The 16,404-nt window shown below is 61.7% G+C and overlaps 1 protein-coding gene across 1 annotated transcript; it reads right to left on the bottom strand.

Moving 5' to 3' along the window:
* Positions 1–2,065: 2,065 nt before the first annotated feature.
* HCN2 (hyperpolarization activated cyclic nucleotide gated potassium and sodium channel 2) lies at positions 2,066–16,266 on the bottom strand. The gene is made up of 8 exons (XM_054398462.1): positions 15,782–16,266; positions 9,241–9,664; positions 5,969–6,130; positions 4,748–4,966; positions 4,397–4,543; positions 3,910–4,150; positions 3,580–3,744; positions 2,066–3,015 (listed from the first exon to the last, which is right to left on the bottom strand). The coding sequence occupies exons 1-8, from the start codon at positions 16,264–16,266 to the stop codon at positions 2,066–2,068; spliced, it is 2,793 nt and encodes a 930-aa protein (XP_054254437.1).
* Positions 16,267–16,404: the final 138 nt, after the last annotated feature.

The raw sequence follows: 16,404 nt of genomic DNA, 5'->3' as shown, positions 1-16,404 counted from the left end.
CTGCTTTGTGCCCTGCTGCAGCTGCTGGCACTGTCACCACTGTCCTGCAGTGCAGCCTGTGTGGATCCCAGATCCTTTCCAGGGATTGGTTTCACTTCTCAGTGGCTCAGGCAGGAAAAACCTCTAAGGGAGGGGGGGTGGAGGTGTAAGATACTGTAAATAAAACGGTTTTGGAAGTACTGGATGGGAGCTGTGTCCTTCTCAGCACCTTGACCCAAGGCCTGGGGGGTGCCTGGGTCCTGCCAGCCTCCTCCTGTGAGTCCTGAGGAGGTGGCACTGGTGTCTCCCCAGGCTGCTGTTTTGCTGTTATTCACAGAGGTATCAGAGAATCGTTAAGGTTGGAAAAGACCTCTAAGGTCACCAAGTGCAAACCTTCTGCCCAACACTTCCATGACTACTGGACTATGTCCCAGAGTGCCACATCTGCTCTTTTTGACCACCTCTAGGGACAGTGCCTCCACCACTTCCCTTGGCTGCCTGTTCCCGTGCTTCACCAATGTTCTGGAAATGCTTTTGTAGCAGAAACAGAGACAAAACTGTCCTGCAGCACAGCCTGGGCAGTGCTGCTGCAGTGGAAGCAGCAGGAGCAGGGCTCTCACAGAGACTGACTGCAGCTGCCTAGCCCTTGCCTTTCCATCCAGGAGCCCCATGAGCCTCTGAGCCCGTGGCTTCCAGCCCTCTTGTCCCATGGCTGTGTGTCTGCTCCTGCAGCAGCTGAGGTTGGAGATCTCACAGCTGGGTTTTTGGCCCCACTCTCGCCGAGCCACATACCTGCTGGCTCCAGTTTGCAGCCTGCTCCTCACCCATGCCTGGAGCAGGGACATGCTGCTGCCAGCAAGGGGAAAGGTGCTGGGAGGAGATTTTTCCACCTTGTCATTTTTCTGGCAGGGAAGCAGCTCTTGAAAGGAACAAAGCTGCCTCCAGCAGCCTAGCCTGGGGCTGTGCCCGGTGGCAGGCTCCCAGGGCTGGCCGAGGGTAAGGGGAGAGGAGGGGTAGCAGCCAGAGCCGCGGCAGGGAGGGATAGTGGCGAAGAAGCAGAGACGGAGTCGTGCGTAGCTCTGTCAGTTGCTGACGTTTATTGCACAGGATGGGCTGGATGGAGAGGTGGACGCCTGGAGTGGGGCCCTGGCCCGGGGCTGGCGTGGGGCCCCTCGTCCGCAGTCGCTGCTTACATTCGATGTGGGAGGCTCTGGAGTGCGAGGCAGAGGCAGATGTGCACATCTCACACACGCTCATACTCACACTCACCCACACACACCCCTGTGCCTTCCCCTGACCACCCCCAGGGAGCAGCTCCAGGATGAGGACCCTGGCTCCAGCGTCTGCCTCTGCCCCACCTCTGACTACAGGCAGCTCAGGCCACCTTTAACCACTCGCAGCCCCAGGGCCAGGTTGGGGGTGGGGTGGGTGGGGAGGGGACAGTGTGGGTATGGGGTGCTCACAAGCTTCAGGGGTGACCACCCCTCAGAAACACACTCCCCCACACACAACTTACCTCCAGTCCTGGACCATCGCCCCTTGCCTGGGGCTGTGGGAGGGGAGGGAGGGACAGGCGCAGGCGCCGGGGGCTGCCCAGCTCGGCTTAAAGCCCCGGGGGGTGTCCTGCGGATGCACGGCACACGCGTGGGTGGGGACTCTGGTCATAGATATCATATACAGCGTTGGTCACGGGGACGATGCAGCGGTGGCTTCGATGGGGCGGCAGCCGGGGAGGCTGGGGGGCAGTGAGGGCTTCGCCGCAGGGAGCAGGAGAGATGGAGCCACGCTTTGGTTGGAGGCGACGCAGCCGGGGGGGCTCAGCCCGGCCCCCTTCGTGCTCCCACGGTGGGTTGGGGGCAAGGTAGGGGCGGGGGGAGCAGGGGCTCCGTGCCCACTCCCGGCAGTTGCCCCACTCTGTAGCGTGCGGCGAGGGGAAGCCGGGGGGCTGGTAGCCAGCGGGGTGGCCACGGCCCTCCCGCGGTGTTCCTTGTCAGGACGGTGCAGGGCGGGCACAGGGGCGAGACGGAGCTCAGTGCCGCAGCCCCCTCCGGTGAGCTCGTCCCCGGCGGGGGTGGGGGGCCGGAGGTCACAAGTTGGAAGACAGCCTGGACTTGGCCGGGTCCGTGTCGGGCGTGCTGGCCGCCGAATCCTTGCGGGCCGCCGCTGAGTCCTGCGGCAGGGCAGCCGGCCCCGTGTGCACCGAGCCCCCCACCGCCGCCGGGTGGGCTGCAGCCCCTCGCGAGGGCGCCTGGACCCGCAGCCCGGCCGGGGGGCCGGGGCCCGGGGAGGCAGCGGCTGGGCCCCCACCGATGGAGGTGGAGGACTCGCGGGCCGAGGCCGGGGGGCTCTGGGTGCTGCCGGCCGCCAGCCCGTGCGGCAGGGAGGGCTGCGAGGCGGAGAGGGGCCTCGAATCCTGGCTGAGGCTGCTGGTGTGCAGCGCCTGCGTGCTCTTGTGGGCAGCCAGGCGCTGGGGGGAGCCGGGGGTCTGCTGCTGGCTGAGGGAGAGCTGCGAGCCCAGCTGGCCCGGGCTGGCTCCGTAGGCGAACGTCCGGCCGGCCAGGGGACTTTGGGACGGCGGACTGGCCGCGGTGAAGGCGCTGGTGGAGGCAGACAGGGCGGCAGGCTGCACCGGGTCCTGCGAGGGCGAGGGGTTGGCGTGGGGCACGGGGGGCTGCGGCTGCTGCGGGGAGCTCTGCTGCAGCAGGACCGGGGAGACGGCGAAGGGGCTGGGCACGGCCTGGGCGTACTGCAAGCGGCGCATCATGCGGGGCGAGCCCAGGGCCATGGAGCCCACCAGCGGGCTGGCCATCTGCGGGCAGAAGCTCATGGCCACGGCTTGCTGGAGGGTGGCGATGGCAGAGGTGACCTGGGGCTGGACCGGGCTGTACATGGCCGTGTGCTGCTGCAGCTCCGCCTGCTGCACCATCTCCCGGTCGTACTTGACGATCTCCTGGATGATTTCGTTTTCCTGGTTGTTGAAGACACCCGAGTTGAGGTCGTGCTGCACTTTGTGGAGCAGGATGGAGTTCTTCTTCCCTGCAGGGAGAGGGCCAGGACGGAGAGCACCGTCAGACCCTGCACTGGGGCTCCCACCCTCCAGCCACAGCTGTCTCACGTCACAGAATCACAGAATTAACCATGTTGGAAAAGACCTTTGAGATCATTAAGTCTGACCTATCACCCAGCACCATCTAATCAACTAAACTATGGCACTAAGTTCCTCATCCAGTCTTATTTTAAACACTTCCAGGGACAGAGACTCCACCACTTCCCAGGGCATCACATTCCAATGGACAACCTCTCTTTCTGTGAAGAATTTCTTCCTAACATCAGCCTAAACCTCCCCTGGCACAGCTTGAGACTGTGTCCTCTCATTCTGTCACTGCTTGCCTGGGGGAAGAGACCAACCCCCACCTGGCTACAACCTCCCTTCAGGTAGTTGTGGAGAGCAATGAAGTCTCCCCTGAACCTCTCTTCTCCAGGCTGAACACCCCCAGCTCCCTCAGCTGCTCCTCACATAGGGCTTGTGCTCCAGACCCCTCACAGACACGTGGGCCAGGACAGACCCCCTCAGCCCCCCACGAGCCCCCTGTGCCCTACCAATGCGGTCGAGGCGGTCGATGGCCACAGTCTCAAAGGCTCTTCTCATCATGGGGTACTCCTCCAGCACCTCGTTGAAGTTGTCCACCGAGAGCGAGTAGAGGCGGCAGTAGGTGTCTGCCCTCACGCTGGCTGTGCGCCGGCCCCGGGTCAGCAGGCAGATTTCTGGGGGGGGAAAAAAAAAGAAAAACACCAGTGCCAAGGTCAAACCAAGCACCAGTGAGGCCTGGAAAGTGAGGGCAGGGGGAGAACCACCACATGGTGGCTGCCCTGGCACAGTGCGGGCATCCCTTTGCCAGACCCAGGCTCTAGCCCTGCGCTGGCGCTCACCTCCGAAGTAGGAACCGTCGGAGAGTTTCATCTCCTTGTTGCCCTTGGTGAGGATGCTGACCACCCCATGCTGGATGAAGTACATCTTCTTGCCAATGGTGCCCTCCCGGATGATGTAGTCACCCGGCTGGAACACCTCGAACTTGAGCTTGGTGAGCATGGCAGTGACGAAGTTGGGGTCCGCGTTGGCGAACAGCGGCATGGAGGCCACCAGCTTGCGGCAGTTGAAGTTCACAATTTCCTGCAGGGGAGGAGGTGAAGGACCAGGAGGTGGGGGTGGGGCTCTCAACCTGTCAGCACAAGCTCCTTCCCCTCCCCCAGCACACACACACACACTTGGAGCTGCAAAGCCAGAGCAAAGAGCTGCTCAATCCCAAGCAGATGCACTGCTGGAGCTGGTGGGACCCACAGCCCCTCCATGGCAGGGAGGGTCCCATCCTCAACCTCAGCATCCCTTAGTCAGTTCCCCAGCCCCTGGAGCTCCTACCTCACGGAGGGGCTCGTTGAGCTCCCCCAGGATGCTGTCCTCATCAAACATCTTGCCCTGGTAGCGGTGCTCATAGTAGTCGTGGATCTTCTGTCGGAAGTCAGCAGGCAGCTTGTGGAAGGACATGTACTGCTCCACCTGCTTGTACTGTGGGAAGAGACCAGGTCAGCACGCAGCTGGATCCTCCCCCTTGCCACTTTCCCACTCCATGGGGTGGCTCCCAGGCTCCTCCTGACTAGTGGGTTCTGCTCCACCACCTCCACCCTGCCGCCTGTGGGCACTTCGGCGGCATCAGGAGGGGGCAGCTGGGTGCAGGACAGGACCCAGGGACCCCTTCCAGCCCAGCCCTACCTTCTCCTGGTACTGGCGCCGGGAGGAGTCCAGCGACTGGATGAGGGCCGTGGCGTGGCCGATGAACATGGCGTAGCAGGTGGCCCCCACGATCATGCTCAGCATGGTCAGCCAGATGTCCGTCATGCTCTCAGGGGCCTGCTTCCCGTAGCCGATGCAGAGCATGTGGCTCATGGACTTGAAGAGGGCGAAGGAGTAGAGCTCGCTCCAGGAGTCGTTCTGCAGCGACAGCAGCGCTCAGCCCTGCCTGCTGCACACACCTGTGTCTGTCTGTGTGTCTGTCTGTCTGTGTGTGCACCATGGCCATCAAACCATGGCCCCAACTGCTGTGGCCACACCTGTGCTGAACAACTCCAGGGATGGATGGGGACTCCACCACCTCCCTGGGCAGCCTGTTCCAGTCCCTGCCCACTCTTGCAGCAAAGAAGTTTTTCTTGCTCTCCTCAACCTAACCCTGCCCTAGCACAATTTCAGGCTATTTCCTCTCTTTCTGTCACCTAATCCTACTGAGAAGAGACCAACCCCCACCTAGCCCCAAACTCTTTTCAGAGCGCTGTAGCGAGCAATGAGATCTCCCCCTCGGCTTCTTCTTCTCCATACTGAACACTCCCATTTCCCTCAGCTGCTCCTCGCCAGCCCTGTTCTCCAGACCCTTCACCAGCCTGGTTGCCCTTAAAGGTAGCTGCTTGCAGCACTCACACTCAGGAGCCCCTGACCATGGCTGGGACAGAGGACAGCTGCAGGCAGGGACAGGCTGGAAGCACTTGGGGCAGGAAGCCCTACACAAAGCCCTGGGTGTCCTTGGGGAGGAGAAGCACAGGACAGGGAGAAGGGCAAAGGAAGGAAGCTAGGCAGGGGGAATGGAGAGGGATGAGCAGGATGGAGGGGGAAAGAGCCATTTGGAGTGGGCTGCAGGGCTGAGAGGGAGCAATTAGAAACGTGGTCCATTATTTATTAATCACAGCCTTGCTGCTAATGAGCAGGAGCAGGCGGCAGGGGACAGGGCAGAGGAGCCGCAGCGGAGGAGCCGCATCAGCAGCTTCCTCCTGCCAGGATCGATGCCCTGTCCCCAGGGTCCAGCGAGACCTCACCAGGGAGGCTGTCTGCAGCACCAGCTGGAACAGGGATGGCATCTCCTGGGGTGGGTGGAGAGAGGCCAGGCAGCACTGGGACAGGCAGGGGAGCAGGCAGGGAGCGCAGGGGGCTGGGGTTGGCACTCACCACCATGCCGTTGATGGAGACCCAGCAGTTCTGGGGGAAGTCCTGAAGCATGGGCACCAGGAACTGGAGGCAGCCATCCCAGTGGCACAGCAGCAGCATCATGCCAATGAGGTTGATGATCCTCATCACTGCACTGGCCAGGTCATAAGTCATGTGGAAAATCTGCAGGTGGAGTGGTTGGGGCAGAGGGTGAGTTCAGGAACCATCCTCCCATGCCCAGAGCTGCTCCGGGCACTGCCCCCCACAGCCTCAGCCACAAGAGGCACTGGCAGCCGGCCCAGCCCCGGCCCTCCCACCACTTATTTATAGCCCTCGGGAGGCCGCCTCGCTGCCGCCCGGGGAAGTGCTAATGGCTGCGAGCTCTGCTGGGGATAAGGCAGCGCTGGGCAGATGCTCAGGGAGAGCCAAATGCTCTGGGCACCAGGCAGGAAGTGGGGCAGACCCTGGGGCAGGGAGTGCAGGAGGCTGGCACAAGCCATGGGGCAGCTTTTGGGAAAGAGGGTCTGAGGTGCCCACGTCGGGGTGAGGGCTGATGGACCTGCCCTCAGGAGCAGCTGCTGGCACTCTTAGCACCTCTGTTGCTCCCTGTGCCATCCCACAGCTCGCATGAGGGCAAAGGTTTTCACCCCACCCCCTCACACCTCTGGCCAAGTCCCTGTCCCAGTCCAGCCTTAGCACCCACAGGGGCAAATCCAGGGGTAAAGCCAAGTCCTCCTGGTTGCAGCTGAGCCACAGGCTGAGGACTTGCTCCTTTTCTTTTAATACTTTTAGGGTTCAGAAAAGATGAGTTCAAGGGAGGGGTGGGAAAAAAAAAGAAAGAAAATAAGAAATTAGCCCTCTTGCAGTGAAGCTCTCAATCTTCCCCCCCCTCCAGCAGAGCCAAGGCTGGAGCCCTACAGCAGCTCACAGCTCAGGCATGGCAAAAGCAGGGCAAGAGCATGGGCACGGCAAGGACAGGACCTCCCTGAGCCCTGGCAGGGCACATAGTGCAGGCAGGATGAGGCCCAGCCAGTGCCATCTGAACCAGGTGAAGCCTGAAGGGCTGGGGAAGAGGCAGCCCAAGGCGAGGGCAGAAGCAGTCTCAACCCCATCTCTGCTGGCCCTGGGCATGGCCCTTCCCCTCTCCTAGCTATCACCAAAGCTGGTAGGACCAAACCCAGGGAGCCGGTACCCCCCCACACCCGAGACGCTCCCGCAGCGTCTGCCAGCCCTGACCGCGGAGCCTCCGCAAGCAGACGAGGTCCCAGCGGGATCAGGGCTCGGCTGTGCTCCCCCCGCCCCCTGTAAACGGATGCGATTACCAGGATAATCTGCACAGCTTTAACTCGTCCCGGGGCTTAACTCCTCCCCGGGGCTCTCCCTGATAAATCCCAGCTGAAAGTGAAAAGGGTGTGGGGAGGAGTTCTGCCTGGCAGGGGAGGGATGAGAGGGACAGCCGTGGTTTGGGGCCGGGGAGGGGTTGCAGGAGGCTCCAGCCCCTGAGGAAGGAGAGGGAGAAGGGCACAGGGCAGGGAGAGATGTGGGCACAGAGGTGTGGGCAGACCGAGTGGAGCTGTAGCTTCTCCCCCCACCCCAGGAACCAGGGGCAGATGCCAGCGATGGGGTGAGGTCCTTGGGGCTCTGCTGGGCACCACACTCAGTCCTGCCAGCCCCCTGCAGCTGGGGCCTGGGGATCTCCCATCGCAGGGTCAGGCCAGGTCAGAGTCAGACCCAGGCAGAGGGTAAGCAGCTGGGGGGGATGCCAGGCATGAGCTCCCTGAACCCACCCCAGCTCCCAGAGCTGCCCCTTGTCTTTGCTTGGCAGAGGCACAGGAAGGTCCAGTGCTGTGCCCACAGCCACCAGAGCCAATGTCACCATCCCCAGGCTGTTCTACAAGTCCCTACCAGACACCTGGCCAAGAGCCACACATGCCCTGGCCAGGCCTGGGGACACAAAGGCTGTCACCACCCTTCCAGTTCCAGGCTGCAGCCAGCCCCTGCACAGCCCCAGCCAGCAGAGCTGCTGCCAGGGACCTGCCCACGCACCAGAGCCACGCAGCAAAGCCAAGCACCCCAGGGTGGCACATCCCCTCCCAGCCCACACATGGCTCTGGCTGCACCAGGCAGCACTCTGCCTCCTGCACTCGGGACCCTGAGGTCCTCCTGCCACCCCAAAAGGCTCTTGCAGCCCGCTCCAAGGTCCCAGCAGAGCAAGCAGAAGGGGCTGGAGGCACAAAGCATTGAGCTGAGCAGGTGGAGATGCCCAAACTCTGGATGGTGCCAGGGGTAGCTCTGTTTTGACTGCTGTGTGAGGTAACAGGGAAGGAGGGAGGGAGTGGAGGAGGAGGTGAATAGGTTCTCTGGATCCATCCAGGGGGATGGATCTGAGGAGTTTCTGTGTGGTTTATAAACTGTAAATCTATCTCTATATATTGTACCTATATTGTATGTTTTGCACATATTCATTGCAGTTCATGCTTCCAGGTTGCAGTTTGCTTGTAAATTGTGAAAAGTTTCATTTGCTCCCATCCCAAACAGCTTCATTCCCTCCTATCCCAAACAGCTTCATTTCTTCCATCCCAAACATCTTCATTCCCTCTCACCCCAGTTTCATTTCCTTCCATCCCAAACAGCTTCATTCCCTCCCATCCCAAACAGCTTCATTCCCTCCCATCCCAAACAGCTTCATTTCCTTCCATCCCAAATAGGTTTATTCCCTCCCATCCCAAACAAACAGCTTCATTCCCTTCTACCCCAAACAGCTTCATTCCCTCCCATCCCAAACAGCTTCATTCCCTCCCATCCCAAACAGCTTCATTCCCTCCCATCCCAAACAGCTTCATTCCCTCCCATCCCAAACAAACAGCTTCATTCCCTTCCATCCCAAACAGCTTCATTCCCTCCCATCCCAAACAAACAGCTTCATTCCCTCCCATCCCAAAAAAACATCTTCATTCCCTCCTATCCCAAACAGCTTCATTTCTTTCCACCCCAAACAGCTTCATTCCCTCCCATCCCAAACAAACAGCTTCATTCCCTCCCATCCCAAAAAAACAGCTTCATTCCCTCCTATCCCAAACAGCTTCATTTCTTTCCACCCCAAACACCTTCATTCCCTTCCACCCCAAACTGAGCTGCTCTGAGCAATTTTATTTTGGGGTGGGGGAATTCTCCAAATTAGTCCGGGGGAGCGGGGGGAGTCATTTCAACCCACCACACACCCCAGCTCCTTGGGCAGCCCCCCCCCCAGCCCCTCCAACCCTGCCAGGGGCCCTGTCCCAGGGGGTCCTTACCTCCTCCCACTGGTGGATGTAGCGGATGAGGCGGGAGAGGCGGAGGAGCCGCAGGAGGCTGAGGATCTTGGTGAAGCGAACGATGCGCAGGGCTCGGGCGGTCTTGTAGACCTCTGAGTCTATTCCCTTCTCCACGATGAGGAAGACGTAGTCCACGGGGATGGAGGAGACAAAGTCCACCACAAACCAGGTCTTGAGGTACTTCTTCTTGATCTTCTCGGGGTCCAGGATGATTTCGGTGTTGTCCTCAATGACGATCCCCGTCCGGAAGTTCAGCACCAGATCCATCAGGAAGAAGGTGTCAGAGACCACATTGAACACGATCCAGGGAGCTGTGGTCTCCTCCTTGAAGAAGGTGATGCCCACGGGGATGATGATGAGGTTGCCCACCATGAAGAGCAGCATTGTGAAGTCCCAGTAAAACCTGGGAAGCCAGAGGGTGGAAGAGGATATCAGCAGTGCCCTGCTGCCCACCCTCTGTGTTGAGCCCTAAGGGACTGGTGCTACTTGTGTGCTGTCACCCTGATGCCATCTCAGCCCCAGACACCTTTCTCCTCCCTCAAGGAACCACATATCACTTCCCCACCCCCTCAAAACTGCCCCTGGGGCTGATCCCCCAGGCCAGTGCAGTCCCTGGTCGAGGTGGAGCTGCATAGATGGGGTAGGGACATGCAGGATGAGGCTGGGGGGTGGGGGTGTGCCTGCTGCAGGGGTTCTTCCCCCTGTGCATTTCTTGGCCAGAGGTCTATCTGGAGCACCCAAACCCAGCCAGGTCCTGGGGTGAGAGGAGAGCAATGCCACAGGCATCAATGAGGAGATTCCCACACACTGAGCCACCCTGGGGCAGCCCACGGGCTGGGGATCACCCTTCTGGCCACAGCAGAGCCATCACACTCCGCACGATCAAGGTGGAGTCAGGAGAGGAGAGCCCTGGGAGCAGCCCCCACCCCTCCCCACTCCCTGAGGAGGGACCTGAGGTCCGGGGACAGAATCGCGGGGAAGAGTCAGGGTCACCCCGCCCTGGCACCCCCCCTGGCCCATGCCGTGGACCCAGTTTTGGGGTGTGCAGGGTGTGGTGGGCGCCCAGCAGCGTGGCCGCGGGGAAGGAGCCATCGCGGCTGCCGGCACCGCTGATCACGTAGGGCTGCAGCTGGAGCTGGTATCGCTGCAGCCTGGTCAGACAGCAGAGGGGGTGCGCAGCCCCCTCTGCCTCTGCCTCTGCCTCTGCCTCTGCCTCTGCCTCTGCCTCTGCCTCTGCCTCTGCCTCTGCCAGGGCTGCAGGGCTCCTCCCGGCCGCCACTCTTCCCTGCTTCATCCCCGTCCTGCTCTCCTTTCTCCTTGTCCCCATCTCCCGGGTCACCAATGACCTTTCTGAGCATCTGCAAGGTCACAACATCCCCATCCCAGCAGGACCGTGCAGAGGGGACCCCAGCCCCTCGCTCCCCTCCTGCCCCTCACCCCGGCACTCCCCTGGGGGCGGGGCAGAGGAGGGGAGGATGCTCCTCGGTGCCACACGCAGGACCCTTGCCCAGCTGGCTCCCTTCAGCTCATCCTGCCACACTTCCCACATCAGACAGGAGCTCCTGCTGGGCCTGGCCACACTGCCAGGAGCAGGGGGGATGCGTGGGAGACCCCCACCATGGAGGAAGAAGAGATGGGCCAGATCCATCCCCCCTCCCTGTCAACACGGGTCCAGAAGGAGCTGAGCATCCCAGCTCCTGACCTTTCTCCAATGACACCTTCCCCATGTGAGACGTTGCCCTGGCAACCACGAGTGATGTCACTGCTGCACAACGATGACTTCACACCCAGGGCAGTCTCCAGGGTACCCTCCTCAGCTGCCAGCCAGGCTGTGCTCTCCTCACACCCCGTGAGCAAGCTCTGGTCACCACCACTGAGCAGCTCCAGCGTCCTGCGACCTCCCCCCAGGGTGGACCCAGATGGACCCTCTGGCTGCAGCCGCTGGCACAACCATCCCTAGTGATGCCAACATCAGCAGAGCTGGGGCTGGGGCAGCCCAGGGTGCCAGCACTGGGCAAGATCTGCCCTGCAAACCACCATCCCCTCCACCCCCCCCAGCAGCTCTCCCTGCAAATCGACCCTGCTGCACCGCACGAGTCCCGTGGGGGCATTCACCACACGAGGCTGGGCAGAATGAAGATTAAATAAGCGTGCCAGCTGGGCATGACTCTGCCCTGGCTCAAATCCCTCTGCAATCTGGCTGAGGCAGGGCCCAATTCAGCCTGCTGAGGAAGATAAACTGCTCCTGATCCTCCCCCCACCCCAGCACACACACGCCCGACTCGGAGCTCGCTCTCTTCGGGGACCCGGGTGCAATGCCAATGCTTTCTTCCTCAGAGGGCAGCGTGTGCACAGGAAAGAAAAAAAAAAAAAAAAAAAAGAAGATTCAACCCAGGCTACTAAAAATATCTGGAAACAAATTAATTAGGCTCCCTGGCACCCCCTCCCTAGCTTCTGACCCAATTGAATGACAGCGATGGTGACGGAAGATACTGAAAGCCTCTGCGAGCTGGGGCTGCTGACTTCCTGCTCCATCAGATGCCCAGAGCGTGGCACAGCAGTGCCACCCTGCAGCTCCTGGGCAGCAACCCAAGCTGGGGCCAAGACCCAGGAATCCCACCATGCTCCTTCCCCCTGGACCTAGGAACGTGCACTCCTCAGAGCTGCCACTTCCCCAGTATCCCCAAAACCCACCCGGAGGGGTGCAGGGCGATGCCAACACCAGCAGGGCCTCCTCATCCACCTGCACTTATTGCCTGGGAGGTGGCCAGGAGAAAACCTCCCCTGAGCTGTCCATGGGGGCATGGCCACAGGACGTCAGGGATATCCCCACTCAGCTCCATCACCAACACACAGAGCTCCAGAGGAGCTGCTAGGGACAATCCAGCTGGTGCGGGATCAGTTGAGGACCAGGTTGGGATGGGGGTGGGATCAGCACCTCACAAACTTGCACCAAATACTCTCAATTCTAAAAACGAGGTCACTCTTAGAAGTGGGTTAAGAAGCCAGCATCAGAAGTTTGCCCGAGCTGAGCTAGCAGCAGGGGTGGTGCCCAACACTCTGTCCCACTACAGCCAGCTGTGACGACTGACTGCTGCTGCTGCTCTCCCCTGCAGAAGCAATTTACCCCAGGGGCCCCTGGAGATGGGGTAGGAGGTGGAGATAAAGGCTTCACAAAACCTGCTAAGGGACCCAAAACTTCACAACTCCCCTCCTTGGTTGCAGCCTTTCTTCCTTGGTGGCCAAGCGGTGGCTTGCAGCTCCTCCAGGTTCAAATGCCCAACACTGGCACTGCAAAGGGGCAGATGAACTCCTCAACACCCCCCCCCCCACCAAGAGGCTCCAGTCACACAGGGACCAGCCCCAGTGCACAGCACCAGTGTGCACCTGGGGAGCTACAGCAACCAGTGAGCCCAAACCCTTCACTCAGAAGCCCCAGTGGTGGCACCAGGCAGCAGCAAAGCCCAGAAACCATTTTTAAGCCCTGAAGAGGATGGGCTCTGGCCCAGCAGCACCAGGGACATGTGCTCTGGATGCAGCTTCACCCCAGTTCAGGTGCTGGAGCAGCTCTTGCAACAGAAATTCACTGCAGAAGAGCAGCAGCTCAGCCTCTGCTCCTGCTCCATGCCTCATGGAGGCTGTGAGAGCTGTGCTGGAGACAGTGGATGCTGGCACAGCCATAGCAGGAGGCCTAAGGATGCTCACAGAGAGATGGGCATCAGCACCACCACTGAATCACTGCCTGCATGCAGCTCTGATGCATCCAGTGAAGCACTTGGGATGGATCCTCCTCCCTTACACAAACCTCTCACCAGCCAGCAGAGGAAGGGCTCAACCATGGAGCTGGAGCACCCACCCATGCCTCTGGGAATGCCACTGGCCACTTCCTCATCCCTGGCACCCCACATCTCTGCCCTCAAGGCCTCACAGACCTCCCTGGCCCTGTGTATGTCCCTCCCTGGCTCCCTGGGTGTAAAGATGGGAGTCAGACCAGCAACATGCCCCAGATCACTGCAAAACAAGGGCTGAATGAGGGTCCCCAGCTCCCAACCCCACTCCTAGGGCTGCAGAAGCACCCCGAGAAATAACAAGACAGGCAAGGCTGGTTAGTGTTTTTTTTTTTTTTCCCCTCCCACCAATAAAGAAGCCACAGAGAACAGAGCACAACACCCTCATGGGGGTGGCTCTGCCTGACACCATCTACCTCAGAGCACAAACCACAAGGTCTCTGTTCCCAGATTTGCAGCTTGGGATCTCACCCCCCCAGCCACCCCAGCTGCTTCCTCAAGCATTCAGTATCGAATGGGAAACAGCAACTTTCATTCCTGGAGCAGGTCTGCCCCTGGCTTTGGCATGAATGAGGGCAGTGCTGGGTGCCCACGAGGAGCCAGGCTCTCCAAAGGATGCTGATTACCAAATGATGTCACACATGCAGATGGGCAATGATTGCATCTTCAGATGGGCAAATGGGGGTTTGCAAGGCTCAGGCTCCGTTAGCATCAGGAGACAATGTGGTTTATTTTAAGGCAGGACAAGGTGGAAAGGGTGGACACATGTCCTCAGCGTGCACAGACAGAGCAGGCTCCTGCTGGGGCTCTCAGCCCTGCCCGGAGCCGGTCCTGTTTGTGTGCACGTTCGTGGAGCAGCCGATGCCGAAGCTCTCTGCCTGCAGCTCCTCCCCGCTGGGCAGGGAACTCTCCTACGCCACTCACAGCAGCAAAACACAGGCAGAGCCTCTTCCCCCAATGGGTTTCAAGACTTGATAAGCGACTCCGGGAGGGATGGAGCCAACAACGTGGGGCAGGCCGGCCAGGGTGACTCCCCAAGGTCACCCCCAGCACCTGCCCGGGGAGCAATGCTGCTCTGTGCCAGGGAAGACCCCACCACGGCCTCGGTCCCACCAGGGGCTCACTGCAGGGAGACCCTGCTCTTAGCAATACCACAGCTTTGCCACCCAGACCAGATGGCTCAGGGGTGGGGGGGATGGTGGAGCCAGGCCATTGCCCCACTCCCACCCTTTCCCCAACAGCTCACAGCTGCTGAGGGGGACGTGGAGCAGCGTGGAGGGGCAGAGTCCCCCAACCTGCCCAGTCATGAGAGGGACAGCAGAGCTCCCTCCAGCCTGGGATTGGCAATGGCCATGTGGCCACCCTGGTTCTGCAGCAGAACCTGGTCCCCAGGCAGCAAGAGAAAGAGAGGGCTCCACTGGATACCCACAGCAGGTTCCCACTGGGAATGTCTGCCACAAGGGCGTGGAACCCCTGTGTGGAAGGTAAGGCCTGAGAGCAGGTTAAGGGCCTCCAGCTGCTCCTCTGGAAGATGCTGGATCATCCCAAGAGCAGTGTACAAGGGTGGGAGCAAGAGGGGCAGGTGCTGCTCTCAGCCTGCTCAGCCAGAGCGGAGCACACCACCCGTGGCCATCTCCTCCTGCCATGGGGATCCTCACACAAGTGGGCACCCATCAGTGCCAGCAATGAACGTCTCCCAGCATCTGGCATCTCCCATTCCAGCACCAAGCAAAGCCTTCCTGGAGCCTCCCCAAACCACACCAGAACGACTCAGAGCCCTTCATCCCCCTCAGCCAAAGGCCCCTCTGAGGTCACTGGACCAGGGCCCCCGGTGGCTGTGTCAGCAGTGATGCCAGCAGGATCTCAGCCACCCAGCCCCACAAAGGTGCCATGCCACCTGCCCCAGGTGAGCCATGTCTCCATCCCAGCACCTTCTACATGCCCTGGGAAGCATTTGGCACCTCTGAGCTCACCCAGAGCTCAGGGGGTGAAAAAGGACAGAGCTGCAGAGTCCTTCGCCCAGGTTTGCCACTCCTGGGCTGGAAGCCACTGAGGCTGGACCCTGGGGACTCTGGTGCTCTTGAAGAGACGAATCCCTCCTCAGGGTCCCTGAACCTTAGGGACAGCATGAAGCCTCCTGGGGAAGGGGGAAGCCTTTGCAAAGCACTGCTTGGCAGTAGGGAGAGCATCATGTCCCCCGGGCCAGATCCCGGCCCTGCCAGGGGAGGGTGGCAACCTTCCCCGGGGCTGTTCGGGGGAAGCCAGAGCTCGGTGGGGCTCCAGAGGAGCCCTCCTTGGCCAAGGCGCTGGAGGCCCCGGGAAGGACGAGGGGATGCCCTTGCTCGGACACTCCAGTAGCAGAGCACCCGGGCTCCAGGCACCCTCGGATCACCGGGCGGTCTCGGGGAAGGGGATGCCCGGCCGCGGCCCCTCCCTGCACGCAGCAGCATCCGCGCTGCCACCTCCAGCACAGTTCAAGGTGCCCTCTCCCAGGGCACGGCTCGGCACGGCTCGGCCTCTCCTTTCGCAGCCGCCGGGGCCAGCCCTGGGCTCCGCTCTCCTTCTCATCCCCATTCCCGCCCGTGGTCACCGGCTCTGGATGCTCCGGCGCGGCCCGATGCCGGTCCCCGCGGGATGCTCCGGCACGGCTCGGTGCTCATCCTTTCAGGATGCTCCGGGCCGGTGCTCTCCCCCGCGGGGTTCCGCTCGCCCCCCGCCCGGCCGGGCCGCACCTGAAGTCGCTGTAGGGGTGGATGATCCAGGCCCCCGCCGACTTGACGCGCTCCTGTTCCCGTTCCACCGCCTTCTGCGAGCCGAACATCCGCAGCGAGAACTTATTCACGCCGGGCTGGAGCATGGCCCCGAACTGCCGCTGCATGAAGCTGGCCTGGCTCCCGCGGGCCTCCTCTCCCGCATCCTCGCCCGCGCCCTCTTCGGCCGCCTTGGCCCCGCCGGGGGATGCGGAGCCACCGCCGCCGCCGCCGCCACCGCCGCAGGAGAAGGAGACCTTGGGCTCCCGGGGCGGCTCCGAGCCGGGGCTACGCGGCGGATCCCCTCGCCGGCACTCGCCATTGGGGGACCCCTTCCCTCCACGGCTCCGCACCCGCCCCGCCGCAGCCGCTGCCGCCGCCGCCGCCGCCCCGCCGCGCTTGGCCCCTTCGGCCGCTTCTTCCTCGGCCGCCGCCTCCCCGGCCGCCGCACCGCGGCCCGCCCGCATCCTGCCGCCGCTGCCGCCGCCGAAGCCACCGGCGGCCGAGTGTCGCGGGCCGCCGAGGCGGGGGCGGGCCGGGGGCGGGCGGCGGGGACGGGCTGAGGGCGGGCGGCGGGGACGGGCCAGGAACCGCCGGTCTCCGCA

The sequence above is a fragment of the Indicator indicator genome, unplaced genomic scaffold (assembly GCF_027791375.1).
Source record: "Indicator indicator isolate 239-I01 unplaced genomic scaffold, UM_Iind_1.1 iindUn_scaffold_54, whole genome shotgun sequence".
NCBI classification, from domain to species: domain Eukaryota; kingdom Metazoa; phylum Chordata; class Aves; order Piciformes; family Indicatoridae; genus Indicator; species Indicator indicator.
This window is presented reverse-complemented; position numbering and strand designations above follow the sequence as displayed.

Bases quoted from the DNA above. Each gene is read 5' to 3' on its own strand.
- HCN2 (XM_054398462.1), bottom strand. From the start codon at position 16,266: ATGCGGGCGGGCCGCGGTGCGGCGGCCGGGGAGGCGGCGGCCGAGGAA. The intron at 4,544-4,747 runs GTAGGGCTGGGC...CTCTTCCCACAG, and splicing joins GGCGCCAGTACCAGGAGAAG to TACAAGCAGGTGGAGCAGTA. The intron at 3,745-3,909 runs GTGAGCGCCAGC...TTCCCCCCCCAG, and splicing joins CGACGGTTCCTACTTCGGAG to AAATCTGCCTGCTGACCCGG.